A 22,393-nucleotide genomic window follows, 5' to 3' on the forward strand; every position below is an offset into this window, starting at 1 on the left:
GAAATTACACTGTTAAATGTTTTATGCAGAATTAAGTTCCAGAAATAAATATTAACAACAACTTTAAAAATATTAACATAAAGCATATCAGTGCCCATCAGTGCAGCCCATCAGTGCCCATCAGTACAGTCCAATCAGTGCAGCCTATCAGTGGCCATCAGAGCAGCTTATCAGTGCAGATTATCAGTCCCGCCTCATCAGTGGCCATCAGTGCAGCCTATCATTGCCAACATTGCAGCATATCAGTGCCCTTCTGTTTAGTCTATCTGTGCCCATCAGTGCAGCCTTATTTGTACTAATCAGTGCAGCTTATCATTGCCAATCAATGCAGCCTACCCTTTCCCATCAGTGCAGCGTGTCATTGCTTATCAGTGTAGCCTATCATTGCCCATCATTGCAGCATATCAGTACCCATCCGTTTAGTCTATCTGTGCCCATCAGTGAAGCCTTATTTGTACTCATCAGTGCAGCCTACCATTGCCCATCAGTGCAGCCTTATTTGTACTCATCAGTGCAGCCTATCATTGCCCATCAGTGCAGCCTTATTTGTACTCATCAGTGCAGTTTATCATTGCCCATCAGTGCAGCCTATCATTGCTCATCAGTGCAGCCTATCATTGTCCATCAATTCAGCCTATTTGAACCAATAAATATCATTTTATATTTGTCAATCTATTCATTTGCAACAGCGTGCTTCATTTAAAGTGCCACTTCCTTCTCTCTTTTTTCATATAGACAGTGATGGAGGCATGTGATCCTATCAGGTCTTTGCTTTATTTAAAGTCCCAAACCCTTCCTTTTGTAGTACAGTGTGATTTAGTGATCACATTCGAATAGCACTTTAAAAACTTTCATATGAAATATTGGATTAGTGTGTAGGGACAGCTCATCAATTTCTGTATATATGTTTTTATTAAGGTTTTGGTAAAACAAAACAGCACAGAAATTAGCCAATGGCATAGACATTTGCAGATGATAGGCTCATTCATCCATATACATAGGACAAGAGTAACAATGATTAAATCAATCAAAAGTGACAAGAACCATTAGGTACCTATGGTGAGTATATAATCCGAATCTCAGGTAATGGGCGCCATGGCGGCTGGCATTAGAACCTGGTCCAACCATATAATCATATAGTAAATATCAGTGCCGGGTCAAGGTCATTAGGTGCCCAGGGAAAAGATGGCAAACTGCGCCCCCCCCCACCCCCCCGGGTGTAAAGAAAGAGTCAGTGTCAGTGGGAATCGACTATGTTTCCTTTGTGTGCTGCTTTTTTACTGCAGATCAATTTGTTCTTTGTCCTGCTTTTCAGGGAAAAGAAAAAAAAAGCGACTATTTACTCTATAAAGAGCCCTGTATTGATTATCAGCACAGGAGTCATGGCAACATGTCACTTACCACCGTTACCTGCTGCCAGATACCACGTGTTACTTACCACTGTCACCTGCTGCCAGATGCCATGTGTTACTTACTACTGTCACCTGCTGCCAGATGCCACGTGTTACTTACTACTGTCACCTGCTGCCAGTTGCCACGTGTTACTTACTACTGTCACTTGCTGCCAGATGCCACATGTTACTTACCACTGTCACCTGCTGCCAGATGCAACATGTCACTTGCCATCCATAGCCTGGCTCTCACTCCCTTCCCTTCAGTTGGGCATGCTGTGGGGTGCAGTTTGCCTCTTAGGATTGCAATGGGCCAGACCTCGGGGCTACATATCCCAATGCCCCTCCTCTCTGCTCCTTTTTTGATTTTTTCTTTTCTTCTGCCCAATAGGAAGGAGAGGGCGCCACTCCCCGCTGCCGAGTACAGCAGCATGAGAAGGGGAGAAAGAAGATCCCATAGCTGCTCTCTCTACACAGAGACACAGCCGCTCTCCCCGCTGCTGACCAAAGGAGGAAGAGGGAATGGGCAGGAAAAAGAGCCCTCTCCTGTACAGCCACAGCTTGAGGAGGGGGGCACAGGAGGGGGGCACAATTTCTCCTTCTCACACCCGCTCGCTGCCCGTATCATTTGCCGGTGGCCAGAGCAGGGGGTCTGAGGCAACTGGGCTTCGCCGTCCCTTCCCACTTTGCCTTTTCTCGTGGCACCCGCCTAGGATCAGCAATGATTATGGCTATTAGCGGTGCCGGTGGCTAGTGTGTTCAGTCACACACAGTTGTGAAGCACACTGTTGACACTTCACCTGCGGCCCCCTCCCTCTAGCAAATTGTACCGCCCAGGGCATCTGCCCCTTCTGCCCCTGCCATGTACCGGCCCTGGTGAATATATCCCATTGAAAAAAGAAAAAGGAGGAAAATAAATAAAAAATACTAGGTGATATAGTAGGGAAGGAAGTAAAAGAAGAAGAAATATACCAAAGAAGTAGGAGGCATAAGTCCTCGGGAGATCCCCAGGACAAGGAAAAAATAGGGAAAGGGTCTCCGTCCAGAGGGAAATCCTTTCCTACAAAAATGATTATAAATCTATAAAATATGAAGAATAAAAAAAGGGGAAAGATGAAACAAAGAAAAGTCCTCAATCTCCATCATTAAAACATCAGCACCCCGCTCTGCAGCGGGCACACGTGCCTGCTTAAAGGGACAGACGTATAGCTACGATGGTTCGTGGGATAGTGCCGACCTGCCGTAGTATGATGACAGTAGCTGGTCGGCAAGTGGTCAAAATGAATTGCCATTTTATTTTTTATTTTTTCTGTTCCCTTACCTGATTTATGCCTATATCTAATTTCACTTCCTCCTTTAGTGGGCCACCATGCATCATTTTTAGTTTTACATTGGCTCCTGGGAGATCTTGGTCAGCTTGGCATGGCATCTATGGAAATTCGTGGCCAGCTTGGCATTGCATGGCTTCAGTAACGTTTAACATTGCCGTCTATGAAAAATCTTTGTCAGCTTGGCATGGCTGTGGATATTTTTATCGTAAAAGTTACATTTTGGCCAAAACTCTGCTATAAAGGCACAGGGGCACAATGGACAGTAAAAACAATTGCCCACTGCCCCCACCTATAACTGGCCTGGAATATTGGTGAGGGGATGCACTGGACAATTTTGCTGCCATTGTGCTATATACTGGGTGTCCAGTGTGCCCCTGTGCCTTGAAGGAGGGGCAGGGTTCTTCCAGACTCACCTGCCCTCTGCCTATCCATTATAATGCATGTGCTTCTACTATGGAGGCTCTCAAAATTTAGAGTTAGGACTGCAGATAATACCGGGGTGCCATGAATTAGCTCTGCAGCTTAGGCATGCATTTGCAAATGTGTGCAAACGAAATCCCTGTGTTTTAATGCAAACTGTAAGCCCTTGTACACACGGTCGGAGAATCTGTCGGAATGAGTTTTATCGGACCGCGTCGTCAGATAATCCGACTGTGTGTGGTATGCATCGGACTGATTCCGTCTGAATCTCCGTCCGACCCAATTTTCCAACATGTTGGAAATATTTCCCGACCAACTGGGCCGGACGGACCTAATCCGATCATGTGTAGAGCATTTTCATCGGACCAAGTGCCACGCATGCTCAGATCAAATTCCTACATCAAAGCTATTGGCTACTAGCCTGAATGTAGTCCCATTGTAACAAAATTGCGTCATCACGTTCTGAAAGATCGGATTTTTTGCCAACTTGGCCCGACCGTGTGTATGCAACAGTTTCGGACACAATCCATCAGATTTAATCCGACGGATTTGGTTGGCAAAATCTCCGACCGTGTGTACGTGGGCTTAGACAGGATAATTCAGCTGGTTGCAGGCTGGTCAGTAAGTTCAGCTGGGAATTGTCTTTGGTTTAGTTTGATAATATAAGTTGCAATTCATCATGAATATGTAGCACCCTCTACTTAGGTAGGTGCTAGAGGTGAGATTTTTGGTGAGTGCAGGTAAATTTAAGCAGGCCTAGCTGTTTGTTTTGATCTGTGTGGGCTGGAAGTGGCTCAGAGTAGGCTGGTGACTCACAGACAGCATCACGTCACTGTCACCTCCCTTTTCCTTCTAGAGGATTCTAGAAGAGAGGCGGGAAAGAGAGGTGGAGCTGTTTGGGATGTCTCAGTTAGCCCTGACCAATCCCCAAGTAGCATTGACAGGGGGAAGGCCTCCTTGATATACCCAGGGTCAGCCCAGCGGGGGGGGGGGGGTAGACCCTGGGCCTGGGACTCAAATCTCTTCAAGAACGCATGAAGGATCTGAACAGGAGACACAGAGAGGAGTCAGAGAGGACTGCAGGAGCTAGTACTCCCAGACAAGTCTTCGGGGGGGAACCACAGATGTGTGCAACCAGGAGGGCTGGTGAGTGACGTGCAGTCAGGAGGACTGGAGAGGCATGCCAGAGAGGACTGGGAGGAAACAATCAGAGCTGGGTGTGGAGCCAGTGAGGATTTTAATGTTACGGGCAGTAGAGTCTGGCAGCTGCAGCCAGGAGAGCTGGCAGGGCCTGAAGAGGGATTACTGGGAGCAGTAGTCTACCATAGGTCAGATAGCACATGAAGACTTCCTATTCTTTTGCTACATTAAAGGGACCTGCGGTCTCTGCCAGCAAATGTCAATTTATAGGGCCTCACTGAGTGAGTCAGTGTTGGGTCTAACCATGTGCTGGCTGTGCCAGGAAGTGAAGTGTTGTGCAGGAGAGAGGGAGAGAAACAGTCTGCAAGCAAGTTTTGTGCTGGAGGAGAGTGGAGCTGTGACGTGTACATAATTGTCCCAACTGATTGAGATACAATCAATTCATTGTTAATTTTACTGGGCATCCCTTGAATCCCCATCCCTATCCAAGTTCAAATCCTTCAATAAAAATACAAAAACAAACATATGGACTGTTAAATTTCTACAATGTGATTGGGAAGTGAATGCCGGGCTGTGCAGGGTGACAGGTGGGCCACAACTTTCAGAAGCCCCTACGAGGGTACCGCTACAAATATATTTTGGAATGATATAAAACATATCTTACCTGCAGCTATAATGCTCAGTAATAGGAGAAAGGATACAACAAAAGATGGTAGGAAAACCTTCATCTTTCTTCTTCAAAACTCCCGTGAGAAAAAAGAAAGAAACTAGAAAACTATCGTAGAAGGAAACTGACTTGTGTGTTCATGTTCAGCAGTAGAAAGGGAATTCCTCTTCTGGTTATACTGTGGATGAAGATGCACAGTTTTGGAAGTGTACAGCTCTTGTGGTTAAACTGTGTGCAACCAATTAGCTAGTGGGTGTCTATTGCTTTACACGTACATCAAAGTCAAGTGAAAGACCCACAAGCTTGTAGCTCATGCTACACCACAGTGTCAGGTACCCAGCAAACATTATTTTGCCCGGAAGAATACCATCATCTGCCATTTTTTTCACTGAAGACCATCCCTGCCTTCCACCAGGGAAGAGCAATGACGTAGTAGGAGGCCGAGGAGGGAGGTTGTGGTGCTGGCAGTGAGGAGGAGTGTTGAGGTTCTGGCAGTAGGGAGGAGGAATGGAGTACTGGCAGTGAGGAGGCTTGCTAGGGATGAGCTAACTGGGCCAACTTTTGTTAGTGGGAGGTTCGACAATCTCAGAGCGATGTTCATGAATCCCATGTCAAAAGGAAAATGAAACTAGTTATTTTTCTGTCCATTTTCAAGACTAAAAGGTAACCTATTGTCGAAAAAAGGGCATAGGGAGCTTGGCACTGCCATGAGAGTCATGGGGACAAATGCTAAAAAATGATTTAAAAAAAAAAAAGTTGCGCGGAGAAAGGCCTTTTTATTCAGTTTAAAGTAGAATTAAAGGCAAAACTTTACTTTTGGATAGAATAAAGGAGGGTTATAACCAGGGGTGTTGGTAGGTGGCAAAAAGACCAAGGGCTTCAGCCCGAAGTCAGAGACGGCACCAGGGGGGGGGGGGGGATGGGGCAGTGGGGTTGTATGGTGGGGGGTGTTACCTACGTGACATACACTGACCTACCTGGCTGACACAAACTGACCTACCTGGCACACACTGACCTATCTGACATGTACTGACCTACCTGGCTGACATACACTGACCTATCTGACACACACGGATCTACCTATCTGACATACACTGACCTATCTGATACACACTGACCTACCTGACACACACTGACTTACCTATCTGACATACACTGACCTAAATGACCCACACTGACTTACCTGCCTGACATACACTGACCTACCTATCTCACATACACTGACCTACCTATCTCACATACACTAACCTACCTGAAATACACTGACCTACCTGAGCCACACTGACCTACCTGGCTGACATACACTTACCTACCTGACATGCACCACTGAGCTACCTGACATACACTGACCTACATGAACCACACTGACCAACCTGACATACTCTGACCTACCTGACATGCACTGACCTACCTGCCCTTGCCCCCTTAAAGCCTACATTTATTTATTTAGAATTAATCAAGGGGCACTCAAATGAAGCCACTGTGCCATAAATTGCAGCCACTGTGCCCCGTCAGTTGCAGCCACTGTGCCCTGTCACATGAAGCCACTGTGCCCCGTCAGTTGCAGCCACTGTGCCGATCAAAAGAGAGAGAGAGAAAAAAAGAGAGAGAGAGAGAGATAGAAAGAGGGAAAGAGAGAGAGAGAGAAAGAGGGAAAGAGAGAGAGAGAGAAAGAGAGAGAAACACTTATTTTTTCTTTAACCTTCGTCGTTCTGTCCCAGTCACAGGCAGCCACCATGGCCATTATCCAGCATGACTGGATGTTGAGGGTGAGGGAGAGTGGGGCATCACCGCGCCGTCGTTCTCCTGATCTCCTGCGGCATATTACTCCACCTGCTGTCAGTCAATGGGGGGCGCTGCAATATCGAAGAACACAGAGTCTGTGTAAACTGCCGCTGTTGCTGTCTGCCTGTCTCAGTCTGACCCTTCTCTGACACTCGGGGCTATTGGCCACACATTCGGGGCTCCAGCCTCAATAGCCCCATGCTAATGATGCCTATGGTTATAACCCCTGCCATCTGTGTCCCACCAGGGAGATTCACTCCCTGTCCTGAAGCCAAAACAGGAAGTGACAGAAAGTTGTTTAAAGAGAAAGAATCAGCACTAGTGTCCAGTGGCGTAACTAGAACCTTCAGGGCCCCGATGCAAGAAACCAAGAAGGGCCCCCCTGAACCCCAGCCAGGTCCCTTCCCTTCGAGTCCGGCGGTGGAACTCCAGGGTGTAGTCACAGGTATGACCTTTGTGAGCCCGGTAGTTCCACCACTGGCATCAGTCGTTTTTTTTTTTTTTTTTTTTTTTTTTTTAGGTGTCCCATTGGGGGACTGTCCCTAGGCATGATGGGGTCCCCGTCCCCAGAAGAGATGAGGTCCTTTTCTCCAGGGCAGATGAAGTTACTGCCCCCAGGTGAGAAGGGGTCCCTGTCCCCACCCGAGAAGGGGCCCCTGTCCCCAGGGGGAGATGGAGGGGGTATGTAATGGTGTGTGGGGGATGGGGTCCTCTCACTCACCATGACCAAGCTGTAGGCCGCGCACTCATCCATGTTGGCCTGGGCTCCATCCAGTGTGCTGGACGGGCGATCAGCATATCTCCCAGAAAGACCTTTCATCATCTGTGTACGACGGGGGAGGAGGGGGACTGGCAGACAAGCCTGCAGTGTTCTCCGGGGAGCCGGCTCTCATAAGGCTGCACTGCATCTGCTTAAAGTTTGTTTACCCGGGAGAAGTATGCAGTGCAGTGTGGGCTTGCTGGGGAGAACAGACATCTGACTGAGCGGCAATGCATGGAGCAGGAGAGGGGTACTCTGAGGAGCCGGCCGAGGACACAGGTCATGCGGGGAATGCACAACTAAAGAGCAGCCAGTGCGATAGTCGAGCATGGAGCTCTGCTAGTCACCCTCCACCTCAAGCCACCCGTGTGCATGGTGCACTGGTACCCCAAGCTGCCTATGCTGCTGCCGGCCATATGTAGAGGGAGCTGCATGGGCCCCCTGCAGCACAGGGCCCGGTTGCGGTTGCGACTGCTGCACCCCCTATAGTTACGCCCCTGCTAGTGTCCCCATTGGGAGATTTCCCCTACATTTCTGTTGTGGTGGCAACCTAAAATTTGTGATTTTCATCCACTTTCACTCTCGCTGATGGTGGTCACTAGGACAAATAAAGAGGGTGAATCTCCCTAATGGGTACAGAGACACTAATGAAATCCTGACAGCGGTCTAATCTCTCTCCACTCTATTCAAAGCTGAAAAAAGGTTTTGCCTTTAAAGTGGAAGTGACGTCATCGCAGCATTTCATGGAAACTGGAAGGAAGATTGGGCAAAGATCCGGCAGTGCTGGAGGGCACCATTTGAGAGGTAATTCTTCCATGATATGCTAAAATGGTGGGCATACTAGCACGTTATGGCATAATGCACCTGGGAGCGCCTAAAAAGAAAATCATATTGCGGAGTTAACTACCTCTGTAATTATACTTCAGGACCAGCATGTTATACCCCCTCCTGTCCAAGCCATTTTTCAGTGGTTTGATAGTTTGACTGACAATTACTTTTTCATGTGACATTGTACCCAAATGAATTTTATACTATTTTATTAGCCAGATAAAGCCTTCTTTTGGTAGTATTTAATAACCACTAAGTTTTTTTTCTATGATATAAAGAAAAAAGACAAACATTTTTGAAAAACAAACTTTTTTGCCTTACTTACCAGTGAAAAGGCCAGGGTGGGAAAGTGACCGTGATGTATCAAAGAAAAAAAAAAAGACATAAGATGTTACTAAAGCCACAGAAGTTATTTTGGCTGCTCTTAAAGAGGAACTGCAGTCCGCTCACATAATTTGTAATAAAAACATCTTTGTCATTCTGAAGCTTCCCTCCAACCACTTTGTATATTATTCTATATATTATTCTATATATACTGCGATTCTGTACTTCCTAAATATGCTGCAGACATCTCCCTCCACTGAGTCTGGCTGCAACTATTTTAACTGTGGGTGGCTGAAGCTGCTGCTTGTTCACTTCCTGGATTTACACAGACATGCAGAGGCACACCTCCAGCCCTGCAGCTTTCATTGGCCCTCTTATGACTCATCCCTCCTCTCTTCCTGGCAAACTCGCAAAAGAGTGAGTGAGAGAGAGAGACAGAGAGCTGTGCATGATGTCATAAGCCTAGGCTAATGACCAGACAATAAGGAGAAAGTGGGCTGTATAAGGTATTTACTGGCAAAAAAAAAATAGACAAAGTTAAAGGGGTTGTAAAGGTGCGTTTTTTATTTTCTAAATAGGTTCCTTTAAGCTAGTTCATTGTTGGTTCACTTACCTTTTCCTTCGATTTCCCTTATAAATGTTTTTTTTCTTTGTCTGAATTTCTCACTTCCTGTTCCTCCTCAGTAAGCTGTTCAGTAAGCTGTTCTGGCTGACTAACCACCAGCTGGGATGATGGTGAGAAGTTTACTGAGGAGAAACAGGAAGTGAGATATTCAGACAAAGAAAAAAAACATTTAGAAGGGAAATCGAAGGAAAGGGTAATTGAACCAACAATGCACTAGCTTAGAGGAATCTATGTAGAAAATAAAAAAACGAACCTTTACAACCCCTTTAAAACAACTAGGGCAGAGGATCTAATATCTGGAAAGTTGAAAAAATGACTGAAGGTCTGCTTTAACTAAATCGCTACATACAGTGGGAACCATGATCTTCCTGCTTCTGTTTGAGCCGCTTCCTCTTTGCACACTGACCACAGGAGGTCACTTGCTTAGCACTTCTGCCATTCATACAGTGGCAGCTGGTGCTCCAAATTTTTGGGGAGTGCAAATAAACAGAAAAATTCATCAAATGCTGCCACTGCGCCCATCAAATGCTACCACTGTGCCCATCAAATGCAGCCATTGTGCCATCAAATGCAGCCACTGTGCCATCAAATGCAGCCACTGTGCCATCAAATGCGGCCACTGTGCCCATCAAATGCAGCAACGATGCTCATCAAATGCTGCCAGTGTGCCATTAAACACTGCCACTGTGCCCATAAAATACCACCACTGTGCCATCAAATGCTGCCACTGTGCCATCAAATGCCAACATTGTGACACCCCCCTCCACCCGCTCGCCATCTGCACAGCACTTTCCCTGTCTCGATGGGGCAGCGGGTGACGGCAGCAAGAGGTGTCCTCCACGCGTCTCCTCCTGTCCTCTCCTCCTGATAGGCGTCCATTTACAGCGCCTGTCATTTTAGCCAATAAGGTGACGGGTAACAGGACCGAGCACCTGATTGGCGGAGAGGCAGTTCAGTGTTAGGAAAGCAAATATTCAATATCCAAGCATGGCGTTCGCAGGTCACCTTTTTTTAAAGCCGATTAGAGCCTATGGTTACTACCCTTTCCCCCACATGGGAGAGAGATGGCACATACCTATAAGATCCCAGTGAATCTATGGTTTTAATATGAGAATTATGGGTTTCACCTTGCTGATCCCTCACATGTACTGAAGAAGATCTATTGAAATGCTTTGAGTGTATATGTGGATTGATTTGGATCTAAACAAATATTTTAACCACTTGCTTACAGGGCACTTAAACACCTTCCTGCCCAGACCAATTTTCAGCTTTCGGTGCTCTCACAATTTGAATGACAATTACTCAGTCATGCAACACTGTACCCAAATGAATTTTTTGTCCTTTTTTTCCCACAAATAGAGCTTTCTTTTGGTGGTATTTGATCACCTCTGGGGTTTTTATTTTTTGCGCTATAAATGAAAAAAGACCGAAAATTTTGAAAAAAAACGCATATTTCTTTGTTTCTGTGACAGAATTATGCAAATTATTAATTTTTCTTCATAAATTTTGGTCACAATTTATACTGCTACATATCTTTGGTAAAAATAACCCAAATTAGTGGATATTATTTGGTCTTTGTGAAAGTTAGAGAGTCTACAAGCTGTGGTGCGAATCGCACAAAATTGATCACATCTGATGTACTGGTGGCCTATCTCGCTTCTTGTGACCCGAACAAGTCAGGAAAGTACAAATACCCCCCAAATGACCCCTTTTTGGAAAGTAGACATTCCAAGGTATTTAGTAAGAGGTATAGTGAGCTTTTTGATGTTGTCATTTTTTTCCCACAATTCTTTGCAAAATTAAGATTTTTCATTTTTTTTTTTCTCCACAAAATTGTCACTGTAATAGGTTATTTCTCTCACGTGGCATGTGTATACCACAAATGACACCCCCCAAAAAATTCTGCTACTCCTCCTGAGTATTACAATACCACATGTGTGGGACTTTTTCACAGCCTGGCCACATAGAGAGGCCCAACATGCAGGTAGCGCCATCATGTGTTCTAGGAACATAAGTTACACATCTAACTTGTTGACTATTTATTACACTTTTGAAGCACCAGGACAATGACACGTGACACTGATGACAGATGGCACTGATACGTGGCAATGATGACAGGTGGCACTGATGACAGATGGCACTAATATGTGGCACTGATGACAGATGGCACTAATATGTGGCACTGATGACGCGTGGCACTTATACGTGGCACTGATGACACGTGGCACTAATACGTGGCACTGATGACACGTGGCACTGAAACGTGGCACCGATGACAGATGGCACTAATACGTGGCACTAATATGTGCCACCGATGACAGATGGCACTAATACATGGCACCGATGACGCGTGACACTGATGACAGATGGCACTGATAAGTGGCATTGATGACACGTGACACTGACAACAGATGGCACGTGACACTGACAGGTGGCACTGATGACAAATGGCACTGATACGTGGCACTGATGACAGATGGCACTATGTGGCACTGATGACACGTGGCACTGACGGCAGGTGGCACTGACGGCAGGTGGCACTGGGGGCAGGTGGCACTGGGGGCAGGTGGCACTGGGGGCAGGTGGCACTGACGGCAGGTGGCACTGGGGTGGATGGCACTGGGGGCAGGTAGCACTGGGGTGGATGGCACTGGGGGCAGGTAGCACTGGGGTGGATGGCACTGGGGGCAGGTAGCACTGGGGTGGATGGCACTAGGGGCAGGTAGCACTGGGGTGGATGGCACTAGGGGCAGGTAGCACTGGGGTGGATGGCACTGGGGGCAGGTAGCACTGGGGTGGATGGCACTGGGGGCAGGTAACACTGGGGTGGATGGCACTGGGGCAGATAGCACTGCTGGGGGCGGATGGCACTGCTGGGGGCGGATGGCACTGCTGGGGGCGGATGGCACTTTTTATTTCATTTTTTTAATTTTTTTTTTTCCAGAATCAGAACGGCTGCCGCTGCAGCCGTTCATCTCTCCCCTCTCGCACTGTCTGTGCGAGGAAGGAGAGCGGCGCTGCGAGATGATCTCATATGTTTACATATGAGATCATCTCCCATTGGACACGCCGATCACGCTGTAAACGGCCGCTGTGATTGGCCGTTTACAGCGATCTGTGTTTGCCTGTCCCCGGGGGACACGGCGAACACAGAACTTCCGCGATGCGCGCCCGCGGCGGCGCGCATTGCGGAAGTAAACATCAGGCCGTCCAGGGACGACCGCCCGAACGAACGCGCCTGCTCTACGGCCGTAATTCGGCTATAGGGCGGGCGCGAGGAGGTTAAACCTATATATTTCCTATTTTATTGTTTGGTTTGTGTTCTAGCTTTTATTGGATGTTATAATAAAATATATGGTTTTTATACATACAGTGTTTTCCTTGTATCTATATGTTACTCTAAAAGTCCTTGGATACTACCACTCTTGTTTGTATATTCTAGATTTAAGGATGAGGACATATAGCACATGATATATTGGATTTTCATGTACTTTTGCTCTCCTGTGACCCAAAATCAGCTAATAGATGGCTATTCAAATCAATAATACACTCACTAAGGCCCTTTCACCTGTGTATTTACCACTGCGCTTCCAGCAAAAGAACCCTTCCCCACTAAGCAGCCACTTAAAAGAATGTGTAATTTCTGTGTATTTGTTCCTATTATAAATAATTGAAACACGTGGCGCTAAACCAAGTGACTATTACACCACTAAATATTATACCACAAAATGCATCAGATAGAGCTAAAAAAAAAAGTTTGTAGAAGCTATAACATCTCCCTAAACCGATCAGTATATGCTTGGGATTTACCAAAAACATGTAGCAGAATACATGTTGGCTTAAATTTATGAAGAAATTAGATTTTTTTTTTATTGGCTATGTTTTAGAGCAGAATGTAAAAAATATTGTTTTTGTTTTTCAAAAATGTTCTTTTTTTGTTTATAGCAAAAAAATAAATAAAGCATGCAGTGGTGATCAAATACTACTAAATACTTACTAAAGTAAGCTCTATTTGTTAGAAAAAAATTACATCAAGTTTAATTGTGTACAGCATTGCATGACCGGGCAATTGCCAGTTAAAGGAACGCCTTACCATATCGCAAAAAATCTTATGGAGGTTAATTGTTTATTTAAACTTTATTTCACAAATTAATATAAATTAACAGGTTTCAGTTGCTGTGAAATGACATATGGTTCTTGTTTGTTGTCTATCAACAGTTCAGCAACCTCTTCTCCAGGAGAGTCGGTCCATGGTCAATCCGATGATGGATGTATATCTTCTGTTTAATGTGAAAAACAATCTGGGTAAGTACCTATTGTTTAGCGTTAAAATAAACTTTATAGAATAAAACAAAATATATTGCAGACATGCATGAGCAACTCTAAGCATCTTTTCAGTAATACCATGGGATGAGATTATACACTAGTATGTGTAATGATGACTAGATATCTTCAGATCTGCTCTTCTGTCTGTCTGCTGGAACAGAAGCTGAGATTTGTAAAAAGAAGAAATAGGTAGACGTGGCGCTAAAGCTTAATAAATCCAAAAAAAGAAAAAAATGATTTTCTATCTGAAATATGACAGAGATCTCTATTTATTTTTTCAGGATATATCTGCTTTCACAAAATTAAAAGAAATCATTTTTTTGCAAATATGGTGTTGGACCCCCTGGTATGTTTTACTCCAAAGTAAGACCAACCTCAGGGTTTGCTGTGTTAAAAAATAAATATGCAATAATTAAATATTGTGGTGTGCTTTTGTGGAGTGATAATAGTGAAAAAAATATATGTTGTTAAAGTGAAAAACAAAGATGAGATGAAATAAGACGAATGAACAAATTAATAAATAAAATTCAGTGTTAGACCCTCTGTGCAGTGATGGGTCTTCAAAACCTTACCAACTAGTTTGATCGTTTTTCAAAAAAAAAATCAGACGGACCTAGAAATAGAACATGTTTCAAATCTATCCAACGGACTCAATTCCGATGGACAAAAATCAGGAAAAAACGTTCGTCTGTGTGCAGGTCCGACGGACCAAATACGACGCAAGGGAAGCTATTGGCTACTGGCTATTGAACTTCCTTGTTTTGTCCCGTTTACGTCATCGCGTTCAAAACGAACGGACTTTCGAACGGACTTTCGAACGGACTTAGTCCGTTCATGTGTGGCCAAGTCTGTTCATTCGGAAAGTCCGTCGGAACTCCGCTGAAAGTCCGTCGGGAAGACCTTCGGACTTAGTCTGCCGGAAAGTCTGGTCGTGTGTACGTGGCATTAGTCCAACTACCACTGTGTCAAGTAATGCATCAAGGCAGATGCTGATTTTCCAAGAACATGTACAACTGCAGGTGTAAAAGTTTGTGTAACCTCCCTATTCTCTTTTTATTATCCAATTGCCAAGGTGCCATGAAGTATTGGACAGGTACAGTATTTATTGTTTCAGTTACACGGCTTATGGTGTGAGTTGTCAAATTACTGGGGTAGAGGTGGCAAATGTGGGTGACAAATGGTGTAGAAGGCCATCACCACTGTTTATGGTTGGTTGTTCCAATATGGTGTAAGGCCGCGTACACACGCGGGGACTGTTCGCCCAACTTTGTCCGTCAAACAGTTTCAGCGGACAGTCCGCTCAAAATTAGCATGGACGGACTTGCCCACACACGACGAACGAACAGTCCGCTGAAACCGTGCGCGATGACGTGAACGGCACGTACGACGGGACTAGAAAACGACGTCCTATACACTGCAATGCAAACTTCGGCGTGTAAATCCTTTCTGAGCATGCGCGGAACTTAGTTTGACGAACAAGCCTACACACGAGAGAGTTTCAGCGGACAGTTTTTCGGAATTTCCGAAAAACTTTGTTCAGCAGACTGTCTGGAGTTTAAAAAAAAAAAAAATTATTTGTGTTTTTGTGTCGGTATTATTTTATAGATTATATCTATGTGGATCAAGTTGGTTTGAGTATTCCGTGGATAGTTTTGGAAATTTAGTAGACCCTGAGTTTCTATAACGGGCCTAGAGGTAACTATTTAGCACTTAAACCCTCGGAGGAGGAAGCACTTTAGTCATTTTTTTTCTCCTTTTTTTTGTAAGGGCTCTGGCAGCACAGCAGGCCATAGACACACCCCCAAATAGGTTTCTTCCAGTTCCCTGGGGCTAAGTTGGGAGAGTTGTGTTTTTTTTTCTCTCATCTACTGCTTCCTTTCTGTACCCCCTCCGCCCCCCCACCCCCAACCTTCTTTATTTTGAGGAGGAAACATGACATCATTCCCTCTTGGGGCACAACCACCCACTCCGGTGAGGTTAACCTCTCTTAATGTGAAGGGCCTCAATGTCCCCAAAAAAAGGTCTAGATTACTGAGAGACTTGACCAAAATGCGGAGTCAGATTGTTTTCATCCAGGAAACACACTCCCAGGCCGGGAAAATCTCAAAATTGAGTAATAGAGTCTACCTAGTGGTATTTCATAGCTCATCCCCAATATATAAAGCTAAGGGAGTCAGTATTCTCATAGCAAGGTCTGTTTCATGGTCACTAGGTACATACATTAGTGATGAGCAAGGTAGATTTTTGATAGTTAAGGGCGTCATCGGAGCTACTCGGGTAACTTTGGTTAATGTATATTTTCATAACTGGAACCAGTTTTTTTTTCTTAAGATCTTTGGTTCCTTTGATTTTGGAGCATAGGGATGGGGTATTGATTTTAGGAGGGGATTTTAATTTTGCATATGATCCACTCTGAGATGTCTCAAGGAGTGTATCTCATCTCTCATTCTTTTATTTAACCACTTGGGATCCGCGCTATTGCCAAATGACGGCATTAGCGCGGATCTACTTTTCCGGGACGACGTCTATTGACGTCGTCCCGGGTACGAGCGGCCTGCGCACGCCCTGAGGGGCGCGCGCGGCGCGCTCTGTGATCGGCGAGTCCATGAGACTCGCCTGATCACCGATCCGTGCAAGGGGTCGATCCCGACCCCGTATCACGTGATCAGCTGTCAGCCAATGACAGCTGATCATGTGATAGAATGGAGACGGTAATAAAAACGGAGCCGGAAAAAAAAAGCCGATCACCGGCGGCCGTGATCGGGACATCAGTCCCGATCACGGCCAGCAATACAGCTGACCACCTGCCCCCTGCCAGTGCCCACCTGCCCACCGCAGTGCCATCCTGAATAAAAGTGAGTGCCCCCCAGCAGTGCCACCCATCAGTGCCCATAGTGCCCACAGTGCCACCCACAGTGCCACCCACAGTGCCATCCAGCAGTGCCATCCAGCAGTGCTACCAACAGTGCCCACAATGTGCCTCAAAGGTGCTGCACCCCAGTGCCGCCCATCAGTGCCCAGCAGTGCCGCCCATCAGTGCCCAGCAGTGCCGCCCATCAGTGCCCAGCAGTGCCACCTATCAGAGCCACCTATCAGTGCCACCTATCAGTGCCCATCAGTCCCATCTATCAGTGGTACCTATCAGTGCCCATCCGTGCCACCCATCCGTGACACTTATCCGTGCCACCCATCCATGCCATCTTATCTGTGCCCATCTTTGCCCATCAGTGCCGCCTTATCTGTGCCCATCGGTGCCGCCTTATCTGTGCCTATTAGTGCCGCCTTAACTATGCCTATCAGTGCCCACCAGTGCAGCCTATCAGTGCCCACCAATGCAGCCTATCAGTGCCCACCAATGCAGCCCATCAGTGCCCACCAATGCAGCCATCAGTGCCGCCTAATCAGCGCACTTCAATGAAGGAGAAAAATGACCCGTTTGCAAAATTTTATAACAAACTATTAAAACATGATTTTTTTTTTTTTTGCATCTTTTTTTGTTTGTTTAGCAAAAAATAAAACTCCGAGCTGTAACTAAATACCACCAAAAGAAAGCTCTATTTGTGGGAAAAAAATGATAAAAATTTCATTTGGGTACAGTGTTGTATGGCCGCGCAATTGTCATTCAAAGTGCATCAGCGCTGAAAGCTGAAAATTGGTCTGGGACTGAGGGGGGTTTAAGTGCCCAGTAAGCAAGTGGTTAAAGCGACTAAAGGCAGAATTAAATCTTCTTCAATTGGTAGATGTATGGCATTTACAACATTCCTATGTCAGAGACTTTTCTTCAGTCCATTCATCATACTCAAGAATCAATTATTTTTTTTCTTCCACAAAAAGAGCTGGACAGAGTTCGAGCAACTACAATAGATCCAATTTTTTTTGCTGACCATGGACCGCCTCACTTGGATATAAATATAGTGGCTACAAGGACCCTGTCTTGGAGGCTTAACAATATTTTGTTAAAGGACCCAATTACCATGACTGAGGTTCTACAGGGTTTAGAAGAATATTTTAGTCAGAATGACCAACCTAATACGTCTTTGACTGTATTGTGGGAGGTGCATAAATGCTTTATAAGAGGAATCTTTCTTAAACATGGAGCCAGGATAAAAAACTAAGGCGGTTGGAAACTGAGAATTTACTCAAGAGGACCAATAAACTTGAGTCCATTCATAAAAAAACACTCGCTAAGCAGACACAGGAAGAATTATTCTCCCAATGTCAGCAGTACAATCGAATCACAAATTCAGTGAGTCAATATAAACAGTCTATATACGTGTATGGAAATAAACCGGGTGTCTTATTAGCGAGGGCACTTAAAGGGTCACAAACAAAACCACATGTCACTCATATCACGACCGAATCTGGCATTAAGTTGTCAGATTCTGCAGCTATAGCTCAGGGATTTCAAAAATGTTATTGGGGCCTTTATAATCTGCTAAATACCCAATCCGAGCAATGCTCTACTCGGGCAGATTTGATATCCTCCTTTTTGACCGCATCAGGTATGCCCTTACTACCATTGGAGGTGATTGCAAGGATGGAGGCCCCTATAACAAATAAAGAATTGACCGCGGCGATAGAATCCTCTAAACCAGAGAAGGCCCCCTGTCCCGATGAGTTAAATCTTATATACTATAAAACCTTCCAGGATGTTCTCTCTCCTTACTTTCTACTTGCTTACAACTCTATTTCAGCTAATGGTAAGCTAACAGAGGATGCTTTGAGGTCCCACATTACTGTGATTCCCAAGCAGGATAAAGATCATACTCAATGTGGGAACTATCGGCCTATAGCACTCTTAAATGTTGACTTAAAATTATTTAAAAAAATCCTATCAAATAGGTTATTGCCACACTTTCCTCATCTTATTCACGCAGACCAGGCAGGTATTATCCCACAGAGAGAGGCCAGGGATAACAATATAAGGGCGATAGACTTGATTCATATTGCACACTCAGAGAATCGGCCCTTTCTCCTTTTATCAACAGATGCTGAAAAGGCATTCAATCGGGGTGATTGGCAATTTCTTCTATCTACTCTTAAACATATTGGCCTGGCAGAACGAATGCAGTCATGGATTCAGGCATTATATACTGGTCCTACTGCGGCCGTGCTGGTCAATGGGGTCCCTTCAGAGTATTTTTCTTTGTCTAATGGGACGAGACCAGATTGTCTTCTTTCTCCATTAATGTTTATGTTAACCTTAAAACCTTTTCTCTGTAAAATTAGATCCAGGCCCATGATCAGTGGACTTCAGGTTTCAAATACGGAGCACAAAATTGCCACAAATGCGGATGAACTCTAAATTTTTTCTTACCAGTCCGGAGGTTTCAGTACCACGTTTACTCCAATGTCTAGCTCAGTATGAGGATCTTTCTAATTTCTGCATAAATGATGCTAAATGTGAAGCGATGAGTATTTTCGTTTTCGTTTTGACAAACGATAACGAAATCGCAGAATCCGAAAAACGAAAGATCCAACATAAATAAATTTTGTTTTCGTTGTTACAACAGTTCGATATAGAATAGGAGATTCGACGTGACTCTGACAATAACAATCTGTGTCTATTGAACCTGTGGTCGAATGTGCCTAACCTTACCTCTATTAGTCCAAGATTATATAGAGAAAAGATTTGACAGAGAGAAAATATTCGACATAGAGAGAAAAGATTTGACAGAGAGAAAAGATTCTGGAATTGGGTGGGGGAAGTAAAATAAAAATAATGAAGATGATGAATGTTATTGGCTGATTGTAACCAAAGAGGATGAGCAGTAAAATACTAGAACTAAGTACACACATACAGCCAACTTACAATTGCTAGCAGAGAGAGACACACACATTGAATCATTTCAGAAGACAGTCAATCTTAGCTGGTCCGTTTGAATTGTCACTTGTCAGAGAACCCAAATTATTATTAAGCATAAGCACAGCAGCAGAACAATAGTGAAGCAAGCTACAGTTCAACTTAGCTTTTTCCTAATAATCTGCTACTATTGTGTTAGTGTGAGAACCTTATAGTGATACTAGTGTTGTTGTGATAGCCTCAGAGGCTGCCTGTGTTGTGGGGGGGATTTATTATTATAGAATCTTGTTACCTGTCTGATCAGTGATCGCTATCACCTGTCCACCAGTTTCTGTTTGAAAGAGTATATAATATATATATACAGAAACACTTGTAGATGGCCCAGGAGTGTCCTCCAATGCCTCCATGTCACTCTCACAATGGGTTGCCGCCATATTCGTTATTATCAGTCACTCACTATCTGACACCTGACACTGTGAGACTTAAACCATTCATTCAACATGAACGATGGAGATTCGATAAAGCAACGAAAAACACACACGTTTATAATAATATTTGACGGAGCATCGAAACTGTATGACGCTGCAATCGTACATTTCCGGAGTCAAATGCTCCGCCTATAGGCTATATAGAGTTTAGCAGCTCCGTCGAACCTTCTTTATACATTCGACAGACACCATAAGCCTTCAAAGACAGATTCGACCGTAATTCATGTGGATTTTCGGACGAATGCAATTTTTGAACGAAAAACAAAATAAATAAAAACTAATTTCAGGAGTAACTAAATAAATTTATTTTTCAGATGAAAACGAAATTCCGAAAACGAAATATTTAACTCTGCACATGTCTAGCGATGAGTATTCTCCTTTCCAAGGCGTGTATTGTTAACTTACAAGGTGTTTACCGTTTCAAATGGGTTAAGTCCTTTTTGAAATACTTGGGGGTCAAATCAACCCTGGATACTATATGGGACAAATTTCTGCCCATTATTATCGAAAATGCGATCACATTTTCAACTATGGCAGTCCCTTATCCTCACGTGGTTTGGGAGGTGTAATGCATTTAAGATGACACTGTTTCCTCAGATCTTATATTTAATGCAAGCAATACCTATTAAACTATATATATATATATATATATATATATATATATATATATATATATATTATTTTTTTTTAATTTTTTTTATTTTATACTGTCACCAGTCAGTGTCCCTGGTCATCGCCACACCAGTTATATGATGATGCTGCCCTTAACTGGTGACAGGATGTAAGATTTTTTTTTAAAAAATTCAGAAAAAAACATTATTTAAAATTTCTTAATTTTCCCAAAAATTGTGACAAAAAAATTACAACTTTAAAAAACTTGTCATGCCTTGAAAAGGGGTAATTTGTGTACTATCCTGACATTTTTTGGGCCTTAAGAAATTAGCTAGGCCATCAGTACATCAGGATTAACTGATTTTCAGATATACATATCAAAGTTTGTAGACTCTATAACTTTCCTACAGACCAAAAAATATACACGGGGGCGTGGCCTGCTACAGAGCCGGATGACAGCTTGATCCAGGAGCTCCTGCTAACACGGGGATACAGCGGCACCCAGCGACCTTCCAAGGACACATTTACACCCGCTTTTCCAGGCGATCCGACCCCAGGACACCCTGCGACAATGACCAGAAAAAGAAAAGAACAGAGGAAACCGCAGCAGTTGATGGTGGTGGCCCGGCATCTACACCAACCGCCCAAGCTCAATCTAAAGCATGCTCAGGGGGATTCACACAAAATAGTGGCTCCCAAGATAGCTCTCAGTCCTACCCACCCTCCCCAGCTTATGGCAGCCCGGCAAAAGCAAAAATTCCAGCTGGATGGAGCTGGATGCAGCCAAGCACCTAGCCCTATCATGGACTCACGGGATGACACGAGGGAGCTGCCTGATTCCATTGAATCCTTCCCTACCAAACACCAGCTTGTGATGAACACTGTTCTTAAAGACATGCTGCTCTCACTAAGAAGCTCTTTACAGGCAGATATGATGAAATGCATGCACACATTTAACACTGATATCCAGGCTGTAGAATCTAGAGTGGAGCACATAGAACACAAAATGGGAGAATATGCAACCACCATCAATGATTTGGTGGATTACACGGAAGAGAGAGAGGGGGATACTGAGTGTAAAATTAACAGATATCGAGAACAGGTGCAGAAGAAATAACATGAAAATAATAAGGGGGCTCCCCGAATCTGTCCAGCAATCTGACCTGCTCCTTCGTTTCCTCACTATTTTAATCTCTCATCCCTGACCTTGCCGACATGGATGTCACCATAGACAGAATCCACTATTTACCCAAACCTGCATACTTATCTGAACAAGTGCCCAGGGACGTAATACTCTGTTTCCACTTTTACCATGCTAAAGAGCAACTTATGATGGTGATGCACAAAAGGGATAAAATCCCTACGCAATACCAAAATTTGCAATTTTATGTCGACTTAATTTAAATACTATCACTAAGAAACTCACCATTGTGAAAGAGGGAAGCACACACATAGTGGAATTTCTGGAGAAGGGTCTCTCTCTACTGAAAAAATGGAAGATCCTCCCTGAACAAGCAGAGAATCGTACCTCAGCAAGACCTGCAAAGCAGGTGGATCCATAATGGAGAAAAGTCACAAACAAAAATGCAAAATTGTATTCATAAAACCGGAGGGAACAAAATGTCTACCTTAATCCCTGGGAGGTTACCCAGGAGAGCCTACAGGCTTGACCTTACCCCTCACTCAAATTTGAGCAGCGCAGTGCTGCATACGGGTATTTTTCTTACCTACTACTGTTAAGGGAAAAACCCTTACTAATGCTGTTATTTCACCAGTTATATGGTTACTCTAACCCTTTATTTCTGTGTTTCTATGTTTTATTTCTCCTTTTCTCCTCCACTATAACAGTCAACAACCACAGGAAGTCTGCAAAGCTTGACAAACTTCGTATAG

At 44.4% G+C, this 22,393-nt stretch overlaps 2 protein-coding genes across 3 annotated transcripts in view; both read right to left on the reverse strand.

Moving 5' to 3' along the window:
• Positions 1-5,132, reverse strand: part of LOC143983834 (antigen-presenting glycoprotein CD1d-like) — a 40,052-nt gene extending 34,920 nt beyond the window's left edge. Inside the window, exon 1 of the mRNA XM_077483934.1 lies at positions 4,947-5,132. Coding sequence (XP_077340060.1) covers positions 4,947-5,010 — 64 coding nt within the window. The 5' untranslated portion in view covers positions 5,011-5,132. The remainder of the gene's footprint in view (positions 1-4,946) is intronic.
• An 8,257-nt stretch (positions 5,133-13,389) lies between these two features.
• Positions 13,390-22,393, reverse strand: part of LOC143983844 (antigen-presenting glycoprotein CD1d-like) — a 114,608-nt gene continuing 105,604 nt past the window's right edge. For both annotated transcript variants that reach the window (XM_077483946.1, XM_077483952.1), the window contains one exon: positions 13,390-13,551. In XM_077483946.1, coding sequence (XP_077340072.1) covers positions 13,491-13,551 — 61 coding nt within the window. In that variant the 3' untranslated portion in view covers positions 13,390-13,490. The remainder of the gene's footprint in view (positions 13,552-22,393) is intronic.

The sequence above is a fragment of the Lithobates pipiens genome, unplaced genomic scaffold (genome assembly GCF_037356315.1).
Source record: "Lithobates pipiens isolate NorthernLeopardFrog02 unplaced genomic scaffold, aLitPip1_a1.2 Scaffold_1, whole genome shotgun sequence".
In the NCBI taxonomy this organism is placed as follows: Eukaryota; Metazoa; Chordata; class Amphibia; order Anura; family Ranidae; genus Lithobates; species Lithobates pipiens.